This window comes from Oryzias latipes, chromosome 22, assembly GCF_002234675.1.
Source record: "Oryzias latipes chromosome 22, ASM223467v1".
NCBI classification, from domain to species: domain Eukaryota; kingdom Metazoa; phylum Chordata; class Actinopteri; order Beloniformes; family Adrianichthyidae; genus Oryzias; species Oryzias latipes.
Window position 1 is genome coordinate 15,591,160 of NC_019880.2, and position 20,822 is coordinate 15,611,981.

General features: G+C 39.3%; 1 protein-coding gene across 6 annotated transcripts in view; it reads right to left on the bottom strand.

Moving 5' to 3' along the window:
- The window catches only part of dlgap2 (DLG associated protein 2), a 144,145-nt gene that overhangs the window by 33,270 nt on the left and 90,053 nt on the right, over positions 1–20,822 (bottom strand). For 4 of the 6 annotated variants that reach the window (XM_020713719.2, XM_020713718.2, XM_020713715.2 and 1 more), the window contains 3 exons: positions 8,874–8,942; positions 3,700–3,859; positions 1,559–1,775 (listed from right to left, as the gene is read on the bottom strand). In XM_020713719.2, coding sequence (XP_020569378.1) covers positions 1,559–1,775; positions 3,700–3,859; positions 8,874–8,942 — 446 coding nt within the window. The remainder of the gene's footprint in view (positions 1–1,558; positions 1,776–3,699; positions 3,860–8,873; positions 8,943–20,822) is intronic. The other 2 variants (XM_011490496.2, XM_020713717.1) reach the window with 1 other exon arrangement.

Consider the following 20,822-nt stretch of genomic DNA (forward strand, 5'->3'; position numbering starts at 1 on the left):
TGGAGAGAATGTGCTTTTTATTGCCAAAAAGCAGTGAGATCAAATCATGCACTAAAAGCCATGAGTCAAAATAAGATCATACTTGTAATGGTTGGAACTTAACTTCTAAAATCGAGGTTATTGTTCCAATTTTGCATGTGAACATTATAAGTATTGCATGAAAGCATGGCGTTTGTGTTAGAGTAGAGTACACTTCCCCATTTTGACTCAAGTTTCAAGTTTACACTGCCTTCTCATCTCGAATTTGTGGCATGCATTCTTCGCCACTTTTCGGTGCACAAAGCTAAATAAGCTAAATCTCCGATCGCAGAGGATGAACACTGTATTCAATCAATAAAGTAACAAAAACTTTTTGAAATGTGCACTTGTTGTAAAAGAGCAAATGTGAACTTTGTGCAGTGAAAAGTACCAAAGATGAACAAAGCTTCCAAAGACTTATCATCAATCAGGAAGTAACGTATGAACCCTATTGAAACAGTGAGGTCCAGTTTGACAGACTCAATTAAAGCACCAATTTGTCCAAAAAAATGACCTTTATAGCTTTGCAACTTAGGGATAGAATACCGTATTGGAGGCATTTGAGAAAGCAGTGTAAGCAAACATTTATTGTGTAATTGACAAGAAGCACATCTCCAGATGTCCACACCTCTAACTCGCCCTAAAATAACCCAGTTTGGTTGTACGTCTACACTAAAAGGAAAGTAGATCCATTCAGATTTCTTGTCCAGGCCTCTTTTCTTCATCTCTTCTCACATTCTTCATCTGTAAATGGATGTCTTGTTCCCTCTGAGAATCCAGCAATTATGGGAATTGTTGAAACCACAGGCAGCTCACGATTTATAGTCAAAGCCCCGTGTTGGAAATAAATGCACATATCAGCTGAGCAGGTTTAGACTTAAGGTGTTATTTATGAGGAATCAGTGTGACAGTTGGGTTACCAGTGCAATGATTGTCAGCTTTACAAAAACCATTATAGAGTTTGAAACAAAGTGATCTGCAGCTCTGCGATAAAATCACCGCATGAGCATGCCCGCTCTAAACTGTCCGAGAGAAGAAGACAAACTTTTAGCGAAGAGATCGAATAACGAAGATGCTATAATGTCTCCAGCACGATTTTAAATGGGTTTGTCAGTAAAGATTGCTCTGCTTACAGATTATATAATAGCAGTTTTCATTCAGAAAGGTTCACATCCACATAGAAGTGGATGAAGCTGTTGTATCCCTGTCCTGACCTAACTTTAGTTTTGAGTAGATGTGATTTTCAATAGGGTTCATAGCTTTACTCTCTGATGGATCCCGTTGATGAGTAGATGACGCACTGTATCCAAAATACAGTAAGATGAACTGGCACAGACTACAGTATTTTACCTTCAAAATGTAAATCATTTAAGTGTAACTCATGCAACAAACAAAAGCGTTTGCGTCAATAGTTCAGTTTAATCCATCACCCCACACAAATGTCTTTTGTTTATGTCTAAATGCCATTTTCAACATGGAAGAAGCATCAAGATGTCATTATCATGTGGGCAAATTTGTTTTTTTGTCTGTGTGTCCTCACCTGTGGTGGACCTGATGGTGGAAGTGACAGTAGAGGCCATAGGGGGGATGCAGTCATCATCTTGGGAGTATCCAGCCTGAATTGCTCGTAGGTAACTGTGGCTTCGGGTTCTGAAGCAGCCGGGCAGGTCCAAAGCCTCCATGGCCTGGGACTCCACCTCACTGAACACGGACTCACAAACAGACTCAAACTGGCCATTTACTTCGGTTTCACTCACCTGTTGGACAGAAAACCGTAAAAAAGGTATATTTTGTTCTTGGCTGACCATGACACTGATGATATAAATAGAAAGTGTTTTAGGGTGTATTTTCCCGATAGTGTTTTTCCCGATAATCTGGAACAAATTTTCAGTCTGAATACATCCAAGTGGACCCTAGTCCGGGACCAGGAACCACTCTCAGAACAATATTTTGAGGTGGTCTCGGTTCATTTTCAATCGGACTGAGTTTCTGTTCGCTCTGAGGTTTTCTCAGTCTGAATAGGCCTTGTGCTCTGAGTGGAACAACTGGACCAAAACGGGCACCGTAAGGGGGTAAATAATGTTGGAATATACTGTAGCAACCACAATGATGAGACACAGCAGCTCATTGATATTTAGTTGGATGAATGCAGGCTCAATAAAACAACTTTTAACGTGATACACTTCGCTTCTCACACTGTTTTCACAACAATCTATATGTCATCAACACTTATCAGCGTACCTTTATAGCAGCCGCCTCCTCAGAACTGCTTTGCCGCATGCAACTGCAAGTAACAAGTGCTGTTCCTGACGTTGATGCAGATGTTCAAAATTGGTCAGAGAAATATAAATTTTGAATAAGTGAACAATCCCGATAAGGATTGCAAAGCGAAAGACTTCCATTACTCTTTTTCTCGATTCTTTGCCCTGACCTAATAATTCCTGGCCAATGACTGAATAGATCTTTAGTCATGTGGTTTTGTTTAAAAGCTTTGGTTTGAAACAGAAAAGTGTGGTTGAATACAGACCAAACGCAAGGTTCCAAAATTAGAAGACTTGGTTTGGACAGAACAGAATTTTCCAGTCTGAATACACCTTTAAAAACCTATAATTTGGCCTAAAAGGGTATAAAGTCAGAATTATGAAAAATATATTCTTGGTAGAATATTGTTCCAACACCCGTTGATGATTCGGACAGAGGCTCTTTTCTTCTCTGCTTAATTTGTGTCGATGGTAAATACTAGACACTGGGTTGGAAAATGTCACAAAGTCAAGGTCATTCTTTCCTGTTGGTAGGATTTCTTCTGAGGACTTGCTTTTAAAGCTGTCTCAATATAATAATACTAAATAGTCAGATTTCATATTTTGGTAGCTAGAAGAATCAAGAAAAGACATCTCGTTTACGTGGATTTGGGATAAATGGTGCTTACGCTAAGCATTTAAGACTCCAAACAAATCAATACACCTCACTTTGAGGGGAGAGATTGATATCACAACACTTCACACTCAAATACCTTAATTAATCCAGATAGACAACATGAAAACTGCTTTGTTGAGGAAGTATTTTTTAGGTAAAGTCCAAAATCTGAATTTAAACACAAGTTGTTAAATAATGTAACTATTATAGACACTACATTGGTCAAACTTATTAATTCTTTGTTGTTCTAAGCGTAGGGAAATAGCAATATATCTAGAAAATCATTTTTATATTAAAATATTAAAGGAAACACATTAAAGAAAACCTTCATTGTTGATGATGTTAATACATCAGATGCTATATACACAAAAACTTGTATTTTTATAAACTTGGTACATCTATCCAAATATGGTATAACTTTAACACAAATGGATTGATTTAGCAAAAGGCCATTTCGAAACAAAACATTTTAAATCAAAGAGAAAAATAATTTCTAATAGTTGGAGTGCTTCTGTGTTTTCTCAAAGTCAGACTGATAAAAAGCACTGAAAAGCATTTGATTAGATAATGTTAAAATGGCTATTTAGTATAAGACATACTTTTTTTTTTCCTTTTATCAAAACCACATCTGTTCTGAAACCTTTTTTTTATTCTTTTGACTTAAAAAAAGAGTAGATTTCAATGTAATGTCTTGTTTTTTAAACTTCAGCACAGAACTGCTTAATATTTTATTAATGTTAGAAAAAGAAGGACCCGAACACTCACCTGGCTCACTTGGCTAACGCAGCTAGCCTGACTCAGCGTGCTGACAGCTCTCATGTAACTCTGGTTCCTCGAGCGAAACTTCGGTGAGTTGTAGTTGGTGGATGGATCCAGGGCAAAACTTGGGTGTATTTCTCTTGTGGCCTGCAAGTGGTAGTTCTGGCTGAAAAAAAGGGGAAAAAAAAACAAACAAAAAATATTAGTGGCTTAAACCTCAATGAGGGGTTCCTGAACAAATCCAAAATGTGTCATAGCCAAAAAACAAAATTAAATAAAATGAAATTGACCATGTTGACAATTTAAGGGCAACGGGAAGACCCGTTATAACACTGTGTGCCTCTTTAAAAATCCACTCCAATTATCTTTTGGTCTATTTTAAAAGCATTCCTAGTGGTTGTTTTAATTATGATTATGCCTCTGGGTGACATCCACCGGGTCACCCTCACCCCTCCCCCTCCCCCTGTCCTGGGGGAGGGGGAGGGTCCACTATCGGTACGGGATCTTGGAGGTTTGTCGGGTCGGGGTCTCCGCTGAGGCAATCAGCGGTCACCCCGGCTGGTTGGCTGCCTTGGTCCTGTCGAGGCCTGACCAGAACTTTCCCAAGGCGGGGCCTGGGGGCGAGGCCCTGGGCTTGCTCCTGGGGCGGCGCTTTCTGGCTCCTCTCTCTCTCTCTGTGGTGTGGGTGGTGTGGGGCCTGGGGGGTCGGCGCTTCGGGGGCTGGGAGCCCTGGGCTGAGGGGGGGACCTGTGCCCTATGTTGGGTGGGGCTGGGGGACGGCTGTTTGACCACCGGGGGGAGGGGGGGGGGGGCCAGCCAGCGATGTACCTTGTGGGGGAGGAACTACTTGGCAGTAGTCCCCCTTCCATGCTTGCCGTATGGAATAGCCCCCCCCCCCCCCCCCTCGATTTTATTTGCACCTTTTAGCACCCGCCAATTTTAATTCAGAATTTTAATTGCACCCCCTTAGTACACATACCCTTTATTCCTCAAAATGTACGTTCCAATGCAAACACACACACATGCACACACACACACCCTCACACACATGCATTTTTCAAGGAAGGTAGGACCTCGGACCATCTGTCCCCTACCCCATCCCTGGTAGGGGGTACTGGGCCCTTGGCAACGGCAGCCGTGGTCCCTGGGTGCTGGCTTCCTGGGCCCTGCAGTCCTCTCTCCACACAGGGAGAGGGATCCCTGATCTGTCTGGCAAGGCCAAGAGCCGGGGATCACATCACATCTGAGCCTGGGGGTGTCAGAATCCCTGTGGTGTGGGTTCTGGTCCTTGCCCCTGAGCGCTGGGCCTCGCCAAATTTCCAAATGTGGGCGAGCCTGGTCGGGCCATGTTTACAACGCTTCTTGTGGACCCCCTCGTCCCCTGGGTGTCCTCCTCCCAGGCAGGGACGGCTGGGAGGAGGACACCCAGGGGAAGAGGGGGTTGCTCCTGCCTTGCTCCTTCCTGGACCAACCGTGGGCCTGGTGGGTGGCTGCCTTGAGCGCGGGGCGGGGGGTCCTGGGTCGTACCTGGGGTTTGGGCGGGGGGATGCCCAGAACTCCTGGGTGGTGATGAGGTGCTCATCTAGGGCTGTGGGCGCTCTCCTGGGGCAGGGCCCCACGTTGGGCCCTCTCGAGGCGGCGGGGGGGCTGCTCGCCTGGTTGGGCTGGAGCTGCACTCTCTGTCCCCCCATGCCTCCCTGCTCTCTGGCTCTGGGAGCCCCCCGTGGCGGTCCTGCTGGCCCTGGCCTGGTTGGCGGATGTGATCACCCGGGGGGGCGGTTGTTCTCTATCTGCTGCCGTGCGGGTGTTGGGGGGTTCTGGCTGCCGCTGCTGCTGCGGCGGGGGTCTTGGTCTGGGGATGACTGGGCACTCTCCCTCCTTCTTTTAACATTCCATCATCCATTTTAGAAGAACATGAACACTCACTTGAGCACAGGTGTTAGGTCACCTTTGCAAAAATAGTTTGCGTGATTGAATTAAATATTTCACACCAGTTGGTGTGAAGGCATAAGTATGCGTGTGTGAACAATATTTTTTATTGTGTACATGTTGACATGTAAACTTTTTTGGAGCCAACAGGTATGTTTATAACGTTTGAGTGTGTGTGGACAGGCCCCGCCCTTATAGACTTGTATTACATCTGAACCTCACTGCAATGAGTATAACCATCCAGCAACTTGTTGCTTTATGCTGCTTCATGGTTCTACCCCCCCCTCCCCTTCTATAATCACCCTCCTATCCCCCCTCTCTAACATCCCCTTCTCTTCTTCTTCCCTTCTTTCCTTTTCCGTCCGGTCCAACACAAAAGATTTTCAAATATGACTAAAATGAATAAAGTTTGGCCTCGATTACAAAAGGGGTTTATTCAGACATACCTCTGGTTTGTTTGAAGATTCATAGCCCCTGTTGTTAAAGTAAAATATGTCCAACACAAGAGGCCTTCAGCTCTCATTTGTTTGCCCAGCTGCTGGACAGGACAAGTAAAAAAAAAAAAGAAACAAAAAAGTATGATTATGCCTTTTTGACACATTATGACTCGGGATGGGCCGATACAATTTTACCACTAACCGATATTTTCCCTGCAGCTGTGACCGATAGCCGAAATTTGCAGATATCGATACTTAAGTGTCTACAGTAACACAACGTTTAGATCTCCTTTTTGTTTCTTTATTAGAAATGCACTACTTTTGTTTTCCTGGAAAATCCCATTATACTTGAACTTTTTTAACATACAGCAAAGGATCTCATAGGAACAAGTATCACTTAAAAACTTTCATGTACCGTATTTTCCGGACTATAAGTCGCTCCTGAGTATAAGTCGCACCAGCCCAAAAATGCATTATAAAGTAGAAAAAAACACAGATAAGTCGCACTGGACTATAAGTCGCATTTTGACGGGAAGACCAAGAACTAATAACTTGCACAACCTCATATGACACAATCATAGCAGACTGTTTATCTCATAATTTCACAGTAATTCTTTCTCATACTTATTTATTTATTCCTTTCATGAAGCATCATTGGCCAACTAATACTCTGTTTTCATCCTGTATTTGTAGAAACAGTTGTCATTTTTATTGCATTTCTGAATCTATGAAATCATTGGAAAATAGAATATTATGTTGTTAGCCTTCAAGATCTTACTGTAAAAAAAAGTTTGCTGATTCTCTGAGTCACTTAACATACTCTTAACACTTAACATACCTCATACATCAAATTGACCCAGAAACATCATCTCTGTTCCTCACAAATGAACATAACAGGAGGGTTAACAATGTATTTATTTCAATCTATTTCTAATATAAGTCGCTGCGGAGTATAAGTCGCACCCCTTGCCAAACTATGAAAAAAGGGCGACTTATAGTCCGGAAAATACGGTAATAAATACATCTGTAAGCGTTCTGATCATTAATTGAATATTGGACATAACTGTAAACCATTAGTTCCCCATTGCCAGGGTTCTATTAGGAACAACATGTATCCCTATCAAAAATATCAGTTACCTGAAAACAGTCAATTACTGACAGTGACTATTAACACAACTTTCCCAAACTATTAGGAACAAGTATACATTTAAAAAATTATTTTTTCTGAAACAGTCAAAAGAATATCAGTAGATTTTTTAATATTGGACCGATACTGATAAACTCAGATTATGCAAATATCGACCGTTACAGACTTGGTGGGGTGAAAATGTGTGAGGGGCAGCCATTCGGCCTGTGTTCTTTAAACCCTTATAAAAACCTCAAATGCAAATAAATTCTTATATGAAAATGCATCTGCAATGGGATACTTCTCATTTCTTTACATACAACAGAATCACATCTAAATACAGTTTTACCAAATTACTGTGAATTTTACATTTAAACACCAGAAATAAAATGAAACAACCTTTTATCAACATTTAATGTGTCTTCATTTGAAATATAACATATTACTCACCATGTAGTGCTGCTCACTGAAAACTTCGAAATGTAAATAAAGTAAAACGGAAAAAAACACAAATAATGATCTTATTCAGAAGCAACCACTGTAGTGGTTAATCTGTTCCTTTTGTTTGGCCCTTAAGGCTCTGAAGGTCAAATAGACAAAGGTTGTTGCCAAAGCTTTGCAATGGCTTAGAGCGTACTTAAGCAAACCATAATATAAAAAATTATAGCTCTTAGAAAGTGCTGAGGGTTGCATATTATAGTTTTTACTACGGGAGCCTGCGGACCGGTAGAAATTTGGACTCGGGCTGCATTTTGCCCACGTGCCGGACTTTGGACATGTCTTATTTAAACTCTCTTCCGCTACCTTATAGCCCCTCTCACCCCCAACCTAACATTACCGGTGCAACAAAAACAAATTGGAGCTATCAAGATGTACAGTTTTGATCCAGATGCCAGCTCAGACGAGGAAAGAACAAATAGACCCATGTACGTCTTGTACATGGGTCTATTTGTCTGGAGGTGGATGTATCAGAATGGAGCAATGGAGTTTGTAATTGTTGTAACAAATACAGTCTTTTTCCCATGGTACTTTTTCGTCTGCTCCTCACAACGATTTAAATAAAGAAATACTCAGAAATGCAATTTTAAGCCTTATTGTCTTTTTATATGTTCTCTTTCATCAGAAAAATGCCACAAAAACATGGTAAAAAAACAAACAAACATAATTTTCATCGGAGTGGGTCTTCAATGCTAATTTTCCCTGACCTAAGACTTCTTAGAAAACAGGTTAGATTTTCTGAAAAGAAAGGAAAAGAAGAGAAATGCAAATCAGGAGCTAGTTAGTGATCAGGCACTTCAGAGAGAGGTTAGACGCATTTTGATGACAGGTAGAGTTGTTCAAAATTATCCACGCCGATTTTCGGCAGCAGGTAAAGAAAAAGTCATCCGTCAGTCATAGGTCGTCATCGTAAACAGATTTTCTTATACTAGGATAAAAAAAAGCTAAATTTGATTATATGGGATATTCTTGCTGAAGATGCACATTAATGAAACTATATCAGTCTTGTTTTTAACGTTGCCTCATGATGACCCCTACAACCTTTCATTGACTGCTTTTGAGTGTTTGCTTTGTAAAGCCTCCGTATTGAGGATGTCACCAGGGCAGCGAGCCAGCTGCCTCATGGAGCTGACCGCTGCTTCTGGGTAGCACAACACAGAGCCAGGGGAAGGTGCTGAGCTTGTATTCACCTTAAGTCTGCAGCAAAATTGGTGATGTAGTTACGCATGTCACTGTTGATTTTATCCAGGCGGTAAGAGCTGTGGGCAGAGAACAGAACAGAGTTACTGGGTCTCACGAGTGGGAGTTGGATGGAGGTGATATTGCTGAGCTTGGGTCCAATGGATGCTCTAAATGGATTCAAATGTTTGCTTTGGAGCCCTCACCAAAAGTGCTGCAAACATTAGGGTGACACAGTTTGACCAGCATGGCCCTCAGAGGATGGGAGGAGTCAAAAAAAAAAGTTGACTTCAAGATTCAAAAAGTCAACGTCTGAGGAAATTAAGGCAATCTCTTAATTTCCCACATAAATGATGGTGGTTTTATGAGTTGTCTGGGTGCAAAACACAATGTCCAACTATTGAAAGTTACCAAAGTTTGAAGATGAAAAACTCCTAGAATCAACAAGACATTACAGCCACATCCCGTTTTAATCCTTACATTGTTTACGCACACAATAATCACCCCCTCTGTTCTAGTTAGAAAAGCTTTTAGCTGACAGAATAAGACAGAAGTGCACAACCCAGGCCAATTCCTCCTAGCAGAGATAATATCATCAACTGAGTAAAATGAGGCTGTTTTGAGAGAGTTTTATTTTTTATTAAATTATGCCATGGCAAATCTCTTCTAATATTTCTGATTGGTGCTAATGCCCTGACATAGTCAACTAATGTAAAGGTTTTGGGGGAGGATGCAAATTATCTCACAGTTACTGCCTTTTTCTTGGCTGTCAGTGAACCCTGGCTTGTCCAGATTTAGTTGTGGACATTATGCACTAATCTTTATTGGATTGGAGTCTATTTAGCACAACTCTGTGAGTTGTTGGTTAATAAAAACACACAAAGGTACAGTTTCTTTTCTTTCTGGTAGGAAAAGCACCTACCCTGTTTAAAGTGAATGCTACAATGGAAGAAAGAAGTATTTGATCCGTTGCTGATTTTGCAGGTTTGCCCACTTGACAGTCTGTCCTTTTAAAGGCAAGTTCATTTAAACAGTAAGAGACAGAAAATGACAAAGAAAATCGAGAAATCCACTTTCAAGAATTTATATAAATTTGTTCGCATTTCGTTATTTTATTATTATTTTATTGAAGGAAATAAGTATTTGGTCCCCTAGTAACCATTATGAGTTCTGGTTCACACAGACCAGTTAGACTGAACTAATCAACCTATTACCTGAATTGAAGAAACCTGTTTGAACTAATCACCTGTAGAAAAGACGCCTGTCCACAGAATCAGTCAATCAGTCAAAGTCCAAACTTTCCAACATGGAAAGACTAAAGAGCTTTCAGTGGATTTAAGGGAAAAGATGGTAAACATGCACAAGACTGGAGTGAACTACAAAACCATCAGCAAGAAGCTGGGGGTTACCGTGACAACTGTTGGTGCGAAAATACATGAATTCCAGCATGACCATCAATCCACCTTCTCTTGAGTTCCAAACCAGATCTCACTTGATGGAGTTTCCATGATCAAATGGGCCCAAATCAACCCAACCTAACAAGAGTTAGTTGATGATTTTGAAGCAGCTGGAACCACAGTCACCAAGAAAACCATTGCTAAGACTTTACGCTGTAATAGTTTGACACCTTGCAGTGCTCACAAAGTACCCCTGCTTAAGAAGACACATGTGAAGCCCACCTGAAGTTTGCCAAAGAACACCTTCATGGTTTGGAGAGGGATTGGGAGAAGGTGTTGTGGTCAGATGAGACCAACATGGAGCTCTGGCATAAACTGAGTCCCTTGTTTTTGGAGGAAGAGAAATGCTGCCTATGACCCCGAGAACACCATCTCCACTTTCAAGCATGGAGGTGGAAGCATTATGCTTTAGGTTTTTTTTTCTACATAGTGATACTTCACCGTGCTGATGGCAGGATGGACGGAGCAATGCACCTTCAAATCCTGAGTGAGAACCCCCTCACTCAGTCTGATGAATTCTGCAATAACCTTCTCAACTTAACAACTCCATACTATCTAAATGAGTAATTGCAATGTATTTAATCTGGTATTTCTGGGAGGTTTGGCATGTTTTGATTTAGATTGATACAGCTATGAAGTCAATCATGGAATTATGATTAAAAATAAATAAAACAAGGAAGTGATTTTACAAACCCACCAAACCAGCAGGTGAGACCGATTTGTCTTCATGATTAGATAACACCTCGACGACAACTACAATGAGATGAATGTTAAGTCACAATATGTGCTCTTGTTTCTGCTCAGTCTGTCACATTTGGCACACGATTGACTTCATGGGAACGCTTGATAACGTTCGTCACCATTGTTTATGTGTCTTCTGCAGCTTTTACAATCCCACAAATAAGCCAACTCTTTTTGAGTCTCATTTGACTTTATATTGAGTTTATAGCAGCTGTCGACTCCAGAGTAAATTGAGAATGCGGTGAGGCTAAATGATCATCGGTTTAAACGTCTATTGGCATTAAACTTTATTTTAAGTGCACAGGTCGTTCCGCTTCACTCCTTCTTGCTGTTGTGATGTATCGGTTATTGGTGGGGTGAGCGAGGCTCCAAACTGCAAGAGTTACAGAGAGCTTTAAAGAGCTAAAGATGAGGAAAGGCAACACAACTTGACAGGCTGTTCTCACTTTAACATGATTTGCTTTGGGGAGCCACTGCTGTCAAATTTGTCTTTAGCCAATTTGAACACACTACAGGGACATCAATTTGCTACAGGTGGAGAGGAAATCCAACCTACAACACTTCTGTGCTCAGTCCAATCTAATTCGGTTCCATCAAGCTTAATGGGCCATAATGCCACAAAAGCCCTCATGTCAGGGGGGCTCTTGAGTCTCCAAACTGTCTTTTACTTCAGGACCCCTCATGAAAAGTTGTATCGGAAAAACAGATCACTAACGACACCAAATTAAATCATTTTTGTATTTGTCCTGTGAAGGATGTTAAGGAAATACCTCTCAAGCTACAGACACACTGGCATGTTCAAGAATGCGTGTTCTGCTCACATTATTTATTAGTAAAGAAGGATTTAACAGCTTTTTTGTAGGTGGAGATGCTTATCAGAATCTGATAGCTGAGATTCTTCTCGTCATTTTACTGCACGACAGGATTGAACCTGTTTATCCGTAGTAAGAAGTAATTACTTCTAAGGTTGCCCCACAGGTGGGACCCGAAGTGGAGAACAGGAACCTCTTTAGAAGTAACATTTTCAGTTCTTTACAGAAAGCGGACACATTTTAAGTGCACAGGAGAGGAGCCAGTAAAATCCGAATAAAATCAAAAATTCTACAAAGGGGTGGGAAACTCCCACTAAGAAAGGAATGCTGCTTTCGGCTGACTGGTGGAAAATAGTTTTGCCCTATATTATAAAAAAAAAAAAAAGTTCATGACACACCGTGAAGAGATTTTGCAGACTCATAAGGGCCCAAAAATAAAAAAATAAAATAAAAAAACATATTTGGTGTCAAAGACAATACAGTATATTCTCTAGTTTTAAAGGTAGCCATATAATTATTATTATTCAGCTTTATATTTTAAATTTGCAACAGTTAACTATAGAAGATTTTGCAAGATTATAAAAAAATTCTTGAGCAGCGTCATCGGGCTATGACTTAAGTTTGCTCACTTAAAACTAAATTTCCTTCCTCATTTAGCTAGATGTTTCCATTTCTTGGTCCACAATTTCTTTTTAAAGCCCTAAGAGTAAACTTTTAATTTACTAGAATGATAGTTTGAAAATTTATGTAAGCTTTGCAGAATCTATCCAAGTTAAAAAACAACAGCTGATTTCTGTATCTTTACTGTCCAGCAAAAACAAACATCAGCAGCAGCACTGAACCAGAAATGCTCATCATTAGCTCACCCTCTGAGCAAAAGCAGAGACGTTTATGTGGCAGCAGAAGCAATATAGATTAGACCCTTCTATTGGCGCTTCCCACTGCAGCTAAGAGGAATAGTATTTGAAGATATCTTAAGAAAACAAACAAAAAACTGCTGGGTGGGGGTGCACAGGAAGATAGAGAGTAGGGGGGCCATCAGAGTTAATCGGACTGTGTTGCCTTGGGTCTTGCTGGCGTCTGGGACTGCAAACGAGGCTGTCACAGTGGGGTCAGACACAAGGTTTTCTTTGCATTACGTTCTACTGATCTGTCAGACAGTGCAGAAAGAAACATGCATTTAATGCAGATACTGAAACAACCATTTAGGAGAGATTCTTTACTACAAAACACACTTCAGGAAAACCAACAGAGGCAACATTATAGCTTCTTTTAAAGACCCACTTTGATGAAAATTGTGTTTTTGGTGTTTTAACATGTTCTTGTGGTGTTTTTCTGAGAATGGAAGACATATATTAAGAAAACCGAGCAAAAAATTGCATATCAGAGTATTTCTTTGTTCAAATCATTGTAAATCAGGAGAAGATGAAAAAATGCAGTTGACAAAGGGTTGTAGTTGTGACGTAGAACCTACAACCCTCCATTCCGGATAAGTGTAAGAGCGTTTAACAGATAGATGATGGGAAGTGGGGGTAGGCTTACTCTGTGCCAACAGTCAGATTTATAATTTCTGCTCAGCATAAACTAGGTCCTAAAAAACATCATAGGATTTTCGGTTTAGACTAAAAACGGCATAATCCTAATTAACAGCCATAGTGGGACTTTAATTAACTACGCAGTGGTCCTATTTCTGCACCGAGAATTTTTCAATAACATTCTTTCCCTTTGCATTTTGGTCCCTTTAAGGATCGCCTGAGCAAATCATCCGCCTCCCATCTATATCCATCCTCTGCATCCTCCTCACTCACTTCAACCACCCTCATGTCCTCCCTCACTGCACCAATGAATCTCCTTTTTGCTCTTTCTCAAGGCCTCCTTAGTAGCTCCAACGCCAGCATCCTAATGAACCAGATACCCTTTCGCAAAAATGATAACAGTGACATTTTTATCCTATTTTCCAATAATTTGACTGCAGCAGAAGCTGAGAGATTTTATTTTTTTTCATTCAAGCTGGATTTGTTTTTTGTGTGACATTGCCAAATGTAATGTCAAGTTTTTGCATGTCAGGTCATCACCTTAACTTTTTGCGCTGTAACTGTTTGTCCTTATTGACCCATTTGCAAAAGAAAGCTGTTCACCTTTTTTTTTTCGAATAGATATGTTGGCTAAAAGAAGATTTTTTTTTCCATTTCTTTCTTTGTCTTTTGGGTTCATAGCTGGTGAAGCTGCAAAGCTTGACAGCATGTCTAAAATGAGACAAAGTCAAGCTATAAAAACTAAAAAATGTAACGTTTGTAATGTGTTTTTATTGTCGAAAAAAGTTTGAGTAAAAAAAGAAAACGATGCGTTTTTTTGATCCAGCAGCTCTTAGATCCACAAAGTAAAGTCTCTAAGCAGACATTTCTTGAATGACTGTCTACATTTAGGAATACCAGCTTATTGTTCTTTATAAAATGCTTTCCATTCACTTATGTATGTTGGCAAGCTCTTAATACAAGTTGTTCTGGGTTCTGCTACTGATTTCCTCTTTCCAGATTCTTCTTTTTTTGTGGTATGACATAAGCTCAGCCAAGGTCCTCCCCCCATCTCTGTGTTTGACGGTCATCAAGTTGAACATAAAGATCAACCAACTCCACTCTGGTCTTCACTTTCCTTTGGATATTGATTTAGTAGTCTTGTGGTTTCTTCAGATGCAGGTGCATCACGTGTCCTTGGGGCGGAATTGCTGAGATATGCAATCCTGAAAAGATGGGCGGTCCCCTTCAAAGCTTTTATTGGGAAACTGTCTTTTGTGTTTCTGATACTTTATTTCCAGTCTGGTGTAAATTATTGTAGAAGCTTTTTGGATTGATTTAGAATCATTTCTTTCTTTCAAAATTGCTGCTGTATCCAGTGCCTCAAAATATAGAGACAGCCCACCAATGATTGACTTCTAAAAAACCTCCTTATTTTCCACCTCACTACTAAAACAATGGGAAGGAACTCAGTTACTGCCTATAACACTAGTACATGGTGGCATATGGTTCTTGATTATAATATTGGCGCAAAAATTAAAATTAAGCTGTTTTTTGTCTTCAACCTCAAGTTGTAAAAACTATGGTTGTGTCTGCATTCCTTCGTTCACTATTTTGTAGTGCTGTCCAAATTTACAATTCCATAATCAAGTGCCCTAGCAATTTTACCAGATGTCTCTGCAAAAAACAGTGTGCACTGATGCTCACTAGATTGGCAAATATAGACCACAATGCATTGCGTTTGAACAATTTTTGTGGAGAAAAAAACATTTTAATTGCCTAATTTTTCATTATCAGAACACAGTGGATTGATTACTAGTCTTCGTAAAAGGTTTATATTGACATTACTTTTTACTTTGGTAACTTGGTGACATCCTATTTCCTGTTAAAAAAAAAAAAAATTATTGTGGTGTCCAAACTGCTTTTAAAATCCAGAGCACTAGAAAGTCCTGCACTAAATAGAATTTTAGCAGTTTGGAAGTAGGGAGGGAATTCAGACAGCCTGTTCCTAAAAATATTTAAGAAAACTTTATGACAAAAAAACAGAATTTCTTCAATTTAAGTTAAAACATTAAAACATAAGTTAAAAAAGTCATTTTGAGTAAAAAAAAAAAAAAGACAATTTTATTGGCTTTTTGGTAGAGTGTCCGCCCCGGAGACTAGGAAGTCGCGATTTTTAAGGTAATGGTGTTTAAAAAATGTAAAACAGAGCAATTATTCCATTGCCTAATGTAATTAACTTGTGTTATACAATTCTAAAATTCCTTAATGTATGTGTGTATATATACACACATTATATTATTATTATTATGGAACATTACTGTTAGTACCTAGCAAATTGGATATCAATGATAAGTTCTCACTGAGAACTTCTGGTTCTCGGGGAAGACGCCAACGAGGCACAGAGCGGCTTCACTTTGCAACTCTTTTTACTACAAAAAAAAGAGTAAACCTACAGCAAATTCTAATCATGTCCCCGAAAAAAACCCCAGTGACGGAGGAATCTCAGGATATCAAGAAGTTGCTTGATTTCACGCAGGAGGAAGTTAGAGCCATGAAGATCCTGCATGGACAGATCCTAAACGTGCTTGAGGAAGTGAGTCAGGTGGAGGCTCTGAAGGATCAGAATGTCAACAGGATTTAGATCATCGAAGAGTGAATGGATGACCAAGAGCAGAAATTCAGGATTAACAACGTGATTATGACCAAATTGAAAATCAAACCCTGGTCTTCTGCGCACGCAATGACCGCTGGGAACGGTGAGGAATCCAAGGAACAGGAAATGAGCTTTGTGGAGAAACAAGTGGAAGAGTTCTTAAAGTCTAAAGGAATTTTTCTGGACATAGACAATGTTGAGATCTGACCGACAAACCAGCGATCCTCTTGAAGTTTGTTAATCAAAAACAGAAAGCAACTTTAACAAAGCAAGGAAGAAATCTGAAGGGAACCAACGTTCTTATGAATGACAACCTCACTAAAAGGAAGGCCGACATTGCCAGAAGAGCGCTTTATCTGAAAAGCTAGGAAAAATTCAAAGCACTTGGGTAAAAGACTGCAAGATTTACGCTAAACTAACCGACTCTAATGAGCAATCTTAGGTCATCATTATCAAGAGCCTGGAGGGGCTGCAGTCTAAACAAGATAAGTAAAGATGTTGGTCTTATGAGGTGAGGAGACAAACTCTACTATCTATGGCTTCTAATAACAATACATTTTCTTCAACAGTCACCTGCAATCAGGACTTTGAGAGAGATCTAAAAGGTGAGCAACCTGACCTTAACATATTTATAGTCTGTGACATCGACCCTGATCAATTCTTTTGCACTCTTAATATGGACTGCAAATATTACAGCATAGATGATTTCAAAACTCTGTTAACCCAAAAAGAAAACTGTCAATTTTCACTCTAACAGAAAAGGCTTGTATACCAACTTGGGAGACATCAAGGACTATCCACAGAATATGGGACATTCCTTTAATATCATAACCGTATCTCAAAACTTGGTTCAGCCGCGACAAGAACACTGACTTTGAATTGGAAAACTATGAGCTATTTGAACAGAGTAAACATAAAAGGTGGAGGAGTCCCTATATATGTAAAAAAAAATACAAAGTTTACAGGAATTGATAAATTGTCAGTTGCAATTGATGGAATATTGGAATGTATTACAATTGAAATATGTAACGATTTAGGGAAAAATGTCATTATAAACTGTGTATATAGGTCGCCAGGGTCAAGCTTAGAAGTGTTCAGTGACTGGATGTAAAAGATATTTAACATCTGTGGAGATTTCAATATCAATCTGATAACCCCAGCAAACATAAAGCAACTGATGACTTTATCAGAAGAATATATGCTATGAGTTTATATGGTACAGTAGGGCTGGTCCCTGCCTGTGATGCTGCATCTGGCAGGGTGTTCACAGAAAGGGAGGTCAAAATTATTAGCATTTCCAACATCTTGTTTTCGTGCTCAGCCTATTTCTCATTGTCTTTCCCCATCAGTTAGGGGGTGGGAGGTGTGAAAGGACTAGGGGGTTGTGTATAGGTATGGGGAGGGGGGCCCTATTCTTTAATTCTTTTGCTTGTTTATTTTAATTTCCACGCTTGTTTTTTTACATTATTTATTTTGTTTTGTGTTAGTGTAAAGGACTTTGTGTTATGCTTTTATACGAAAAGTGCTTTATAAATAAAGTTTGATTTGATTTGAGTAACCCTTGTGCTATCCTAAGCACTTTATTATTGGTGGTGGGGTCATCTGGACCCCACAAGACAGTGCACTAAACCTTTTTTCTTCAATAATATGTGATCTTCACTGGCGTCCATGGATTACATAAAATCCTCTTCACGTTTATCCACCTTTGTACTGGTAGGGATAACACATCAATGTAAGGATCGGGTCATCTGGACCTTAGAGGATAGCACAAGGGGTAGAACAGGGGTGGGATTATATAAATTTGCTTCCTTCCACTCCCTTTCAAGCAATCTTTGATTTGATGTCTAATTATCCTAAATTTGATATGTCTTTGTAAGAATGTAAAACTGCTGATTGTATTGTGCTCCTGTTCCTCACCCTTTACCTCACCTTTGCTCCCGCTCCTACACCTGGCTGTGGATCCTGCCTCTGGCTCATCTCTGGCTCGTCTCTGCTCTGTACCTGACCGAGTACCTCGTCTCTGCTGCTGCTCCTACACCTGGCTGTGGTTCCTGTCTCTGGCTCGACTCGCGCCTTTGACTGTCCCCCCAACCACGGCTGGATGAAGCTCGTCTGCTGGACTTTATATATGTAGTTGTAGATTTAGATAAGTTAATTCTTCTCTAAGAGTTCTGGTAAATCGCCTGTCCGTCTTGGGGGAGGATCCCTCCTTCATGTGGGCACCCCTGAGGTTTTTTCCGGAATCCGGTTTTTTAGGAGTTTTTCCTTACCGCGAAGGGGGGTCTAAGGGCAGGGATGCCAGTATAGCTTAGTCAGTTTGTTAGTTCATTTTAGTATTTTCCTATTGAACTCTTTGTATTCATGATCCTTTTGAGTTCATGTTTTCTTCGAAGCCCATCGAGACGACTGTTGTTGTGATTTTGGGCTTTACAAATAAAATTGAATTTAATTGTTTGTGTATTATTCTTATTTTGATTGCTTGAAATAAACCATTAAAAAAAAATTCCAACCATAACAAGACCCAGCAGAATCTATACTCAAAGTGCTACTCTTATTGATAATATATTCACAAATAATATAGAATGCACTCATATAAGTGGACTAATGATTTGTCACATGAATGATCATTAACCAGTTTTTGCCCTTTTTGACATCAATGTAAAGACAAGGAAAATTATAAAAGAACCAGTCTGCAAAAGGTTAAGAAATGATAAAACTATGAATTCTCTTAATAATGACTTATCCAGACAAAACTGGAACTCCGTGTACAGAGAGAAGGATCTGGATATCGCTTATGCTTTTTTTTTTTTAAGAAACAATTAGCTTACTTTACAATAAGAACTGTCCAGTTTATAAATGTAAGAACAAATGTCCCAAATGCCCTTGGTTAACTCCCAGTCTACAAAATGCTTGTAAAAAGAAAAATAACCTCTATAAAAATGTCTTGAAACAGAGGACAAGAGAAACTGAACATTGATACAAGTCATGCAAAACTAAACTACCGGTAACTGAAATAACACGGCACAGCAAAACAGTGTAATTCAATAATCTACTGAATGAAAATAAAAACAATGTAAAGCAAGTTTGGGAACTATTAAATAACATAATTAAAAATGGGACAAAATAGGCAAACATACCCAGATTACTGTACAGATGAAAAGGTGAATGAAGCAGCAAACGGCCTTATTATCAATGTTTCAAAACTTTTAAAACTCATTATTTGCTGATGACACAAATATTTTCTGTTCTACAGACAATCATATGGAACTTTTCAATGTGGTGAACACAGAGTTTAATAATCTTGTGTCATTTTTTTTTTACCGGATTGACCACAATTAATGCTTGAAATAAAAACCTCACTAAAAATAAAATCACCAAAAATAAATGTGCTTCAGTGATTTTAACATGAATAAGATATCAAGAGCCACCCCATGGTCAAGACATAGATACTTAGGGGGTGGGAATAAAAACTCTTTCCTTTATCTCACCCCCTTTTAGAGCTGTAAAAATAATGTGTGTAGACCAAAAAATAAAAGTCCATTATCAACATACAAGGGTTAAAATGTATGTGTGTATATTGACACTTAAAATATAGTGTTTAAATATGTACTTTGTTTTGTTATAATTAAGTATTTATGTGTGCTCAAGCCAATAAATAAATAAACAAAACAGCAAACATTCCAGACTCAATATTTCTTGCTTATATTTCAAAAACCAAATCTATTATTTGACTTTTAAAAAGATGCATTTTAGTTTTTGTTTGTGGCAGAGAATTAAAAGTAGGCAACGTCTTTTATCCTCCATCAACAAGGATAAGACAGCACACTGATTACTTAAATAGAAAACGTGAATTTGTTTTTTCAGGATAAACTACGACTTAAAACATTTATGCCACACTACCTTTTTTTCAAATTCAACTCCATTCATTATTTAACATATTACCATTTAAAAATTGTATTGCTGAAAAAAGCCAAAACAACATTTTAGCCACAGGAAACTGAACCAATCTTAAACCAAGTTTAAAAGTTCCCTTTCTAAGAACAGGTTTAAACAAAAACACCATTAGTGATGAAATCTGGATAATGCTTCTTGTATGACGAAATTGAGAGGTTGTAATTTTTATTTGTCATTTTACTGTTCAAAAAAATTACTTTTTAAACTCCAAAAAAGGAGTTCATTAATAAAGTGCAGTAAAAACTAAAGGTATAAAAAACAGAATACAAAAATTTGGAATAAACAAGATATTAAAACACTGCACCGCCAGAGAAGTTTTAATATTTGGAAATTATTCCTTAAATGTTACCACACACCAAACCAGGAGAGAAACTTCTCTTAGAATTCAAGAAACTTCCAATTTTAACATATTTTTGGAAGATGCTATAGGCAGTCTTCATGCAGAAACCATCTGAAATCCCATGCTGAGGTGTAAGTGCATATGTATACACACTCACCAGATACTTTATTAGGTACAGCTTTAGTATTGGGTTGGACCCCCTTTGACCTTAAGAACTGCCTTAATCCTTTGTGGCACAGATTTAAGAAGGTAGTGGAAACATTCCTTGGAGAGTTTGGTACATGCTGACATGATAGCATTGCACAGCTGCTCAGATTTGTCGGCTGTACATCCGTGATGCCAATCTCCCGTTTCACCACATCTCAAAGGTGCTCTGTTGGGTTGAGATCTGGTGACTGTGGAGACCATTGAGTTCAGTGAACTCCTTATCATGTTCAAGAAACCAGTCTGAGATAATTCAAGCTTTATGACATGATACCTTGTGGC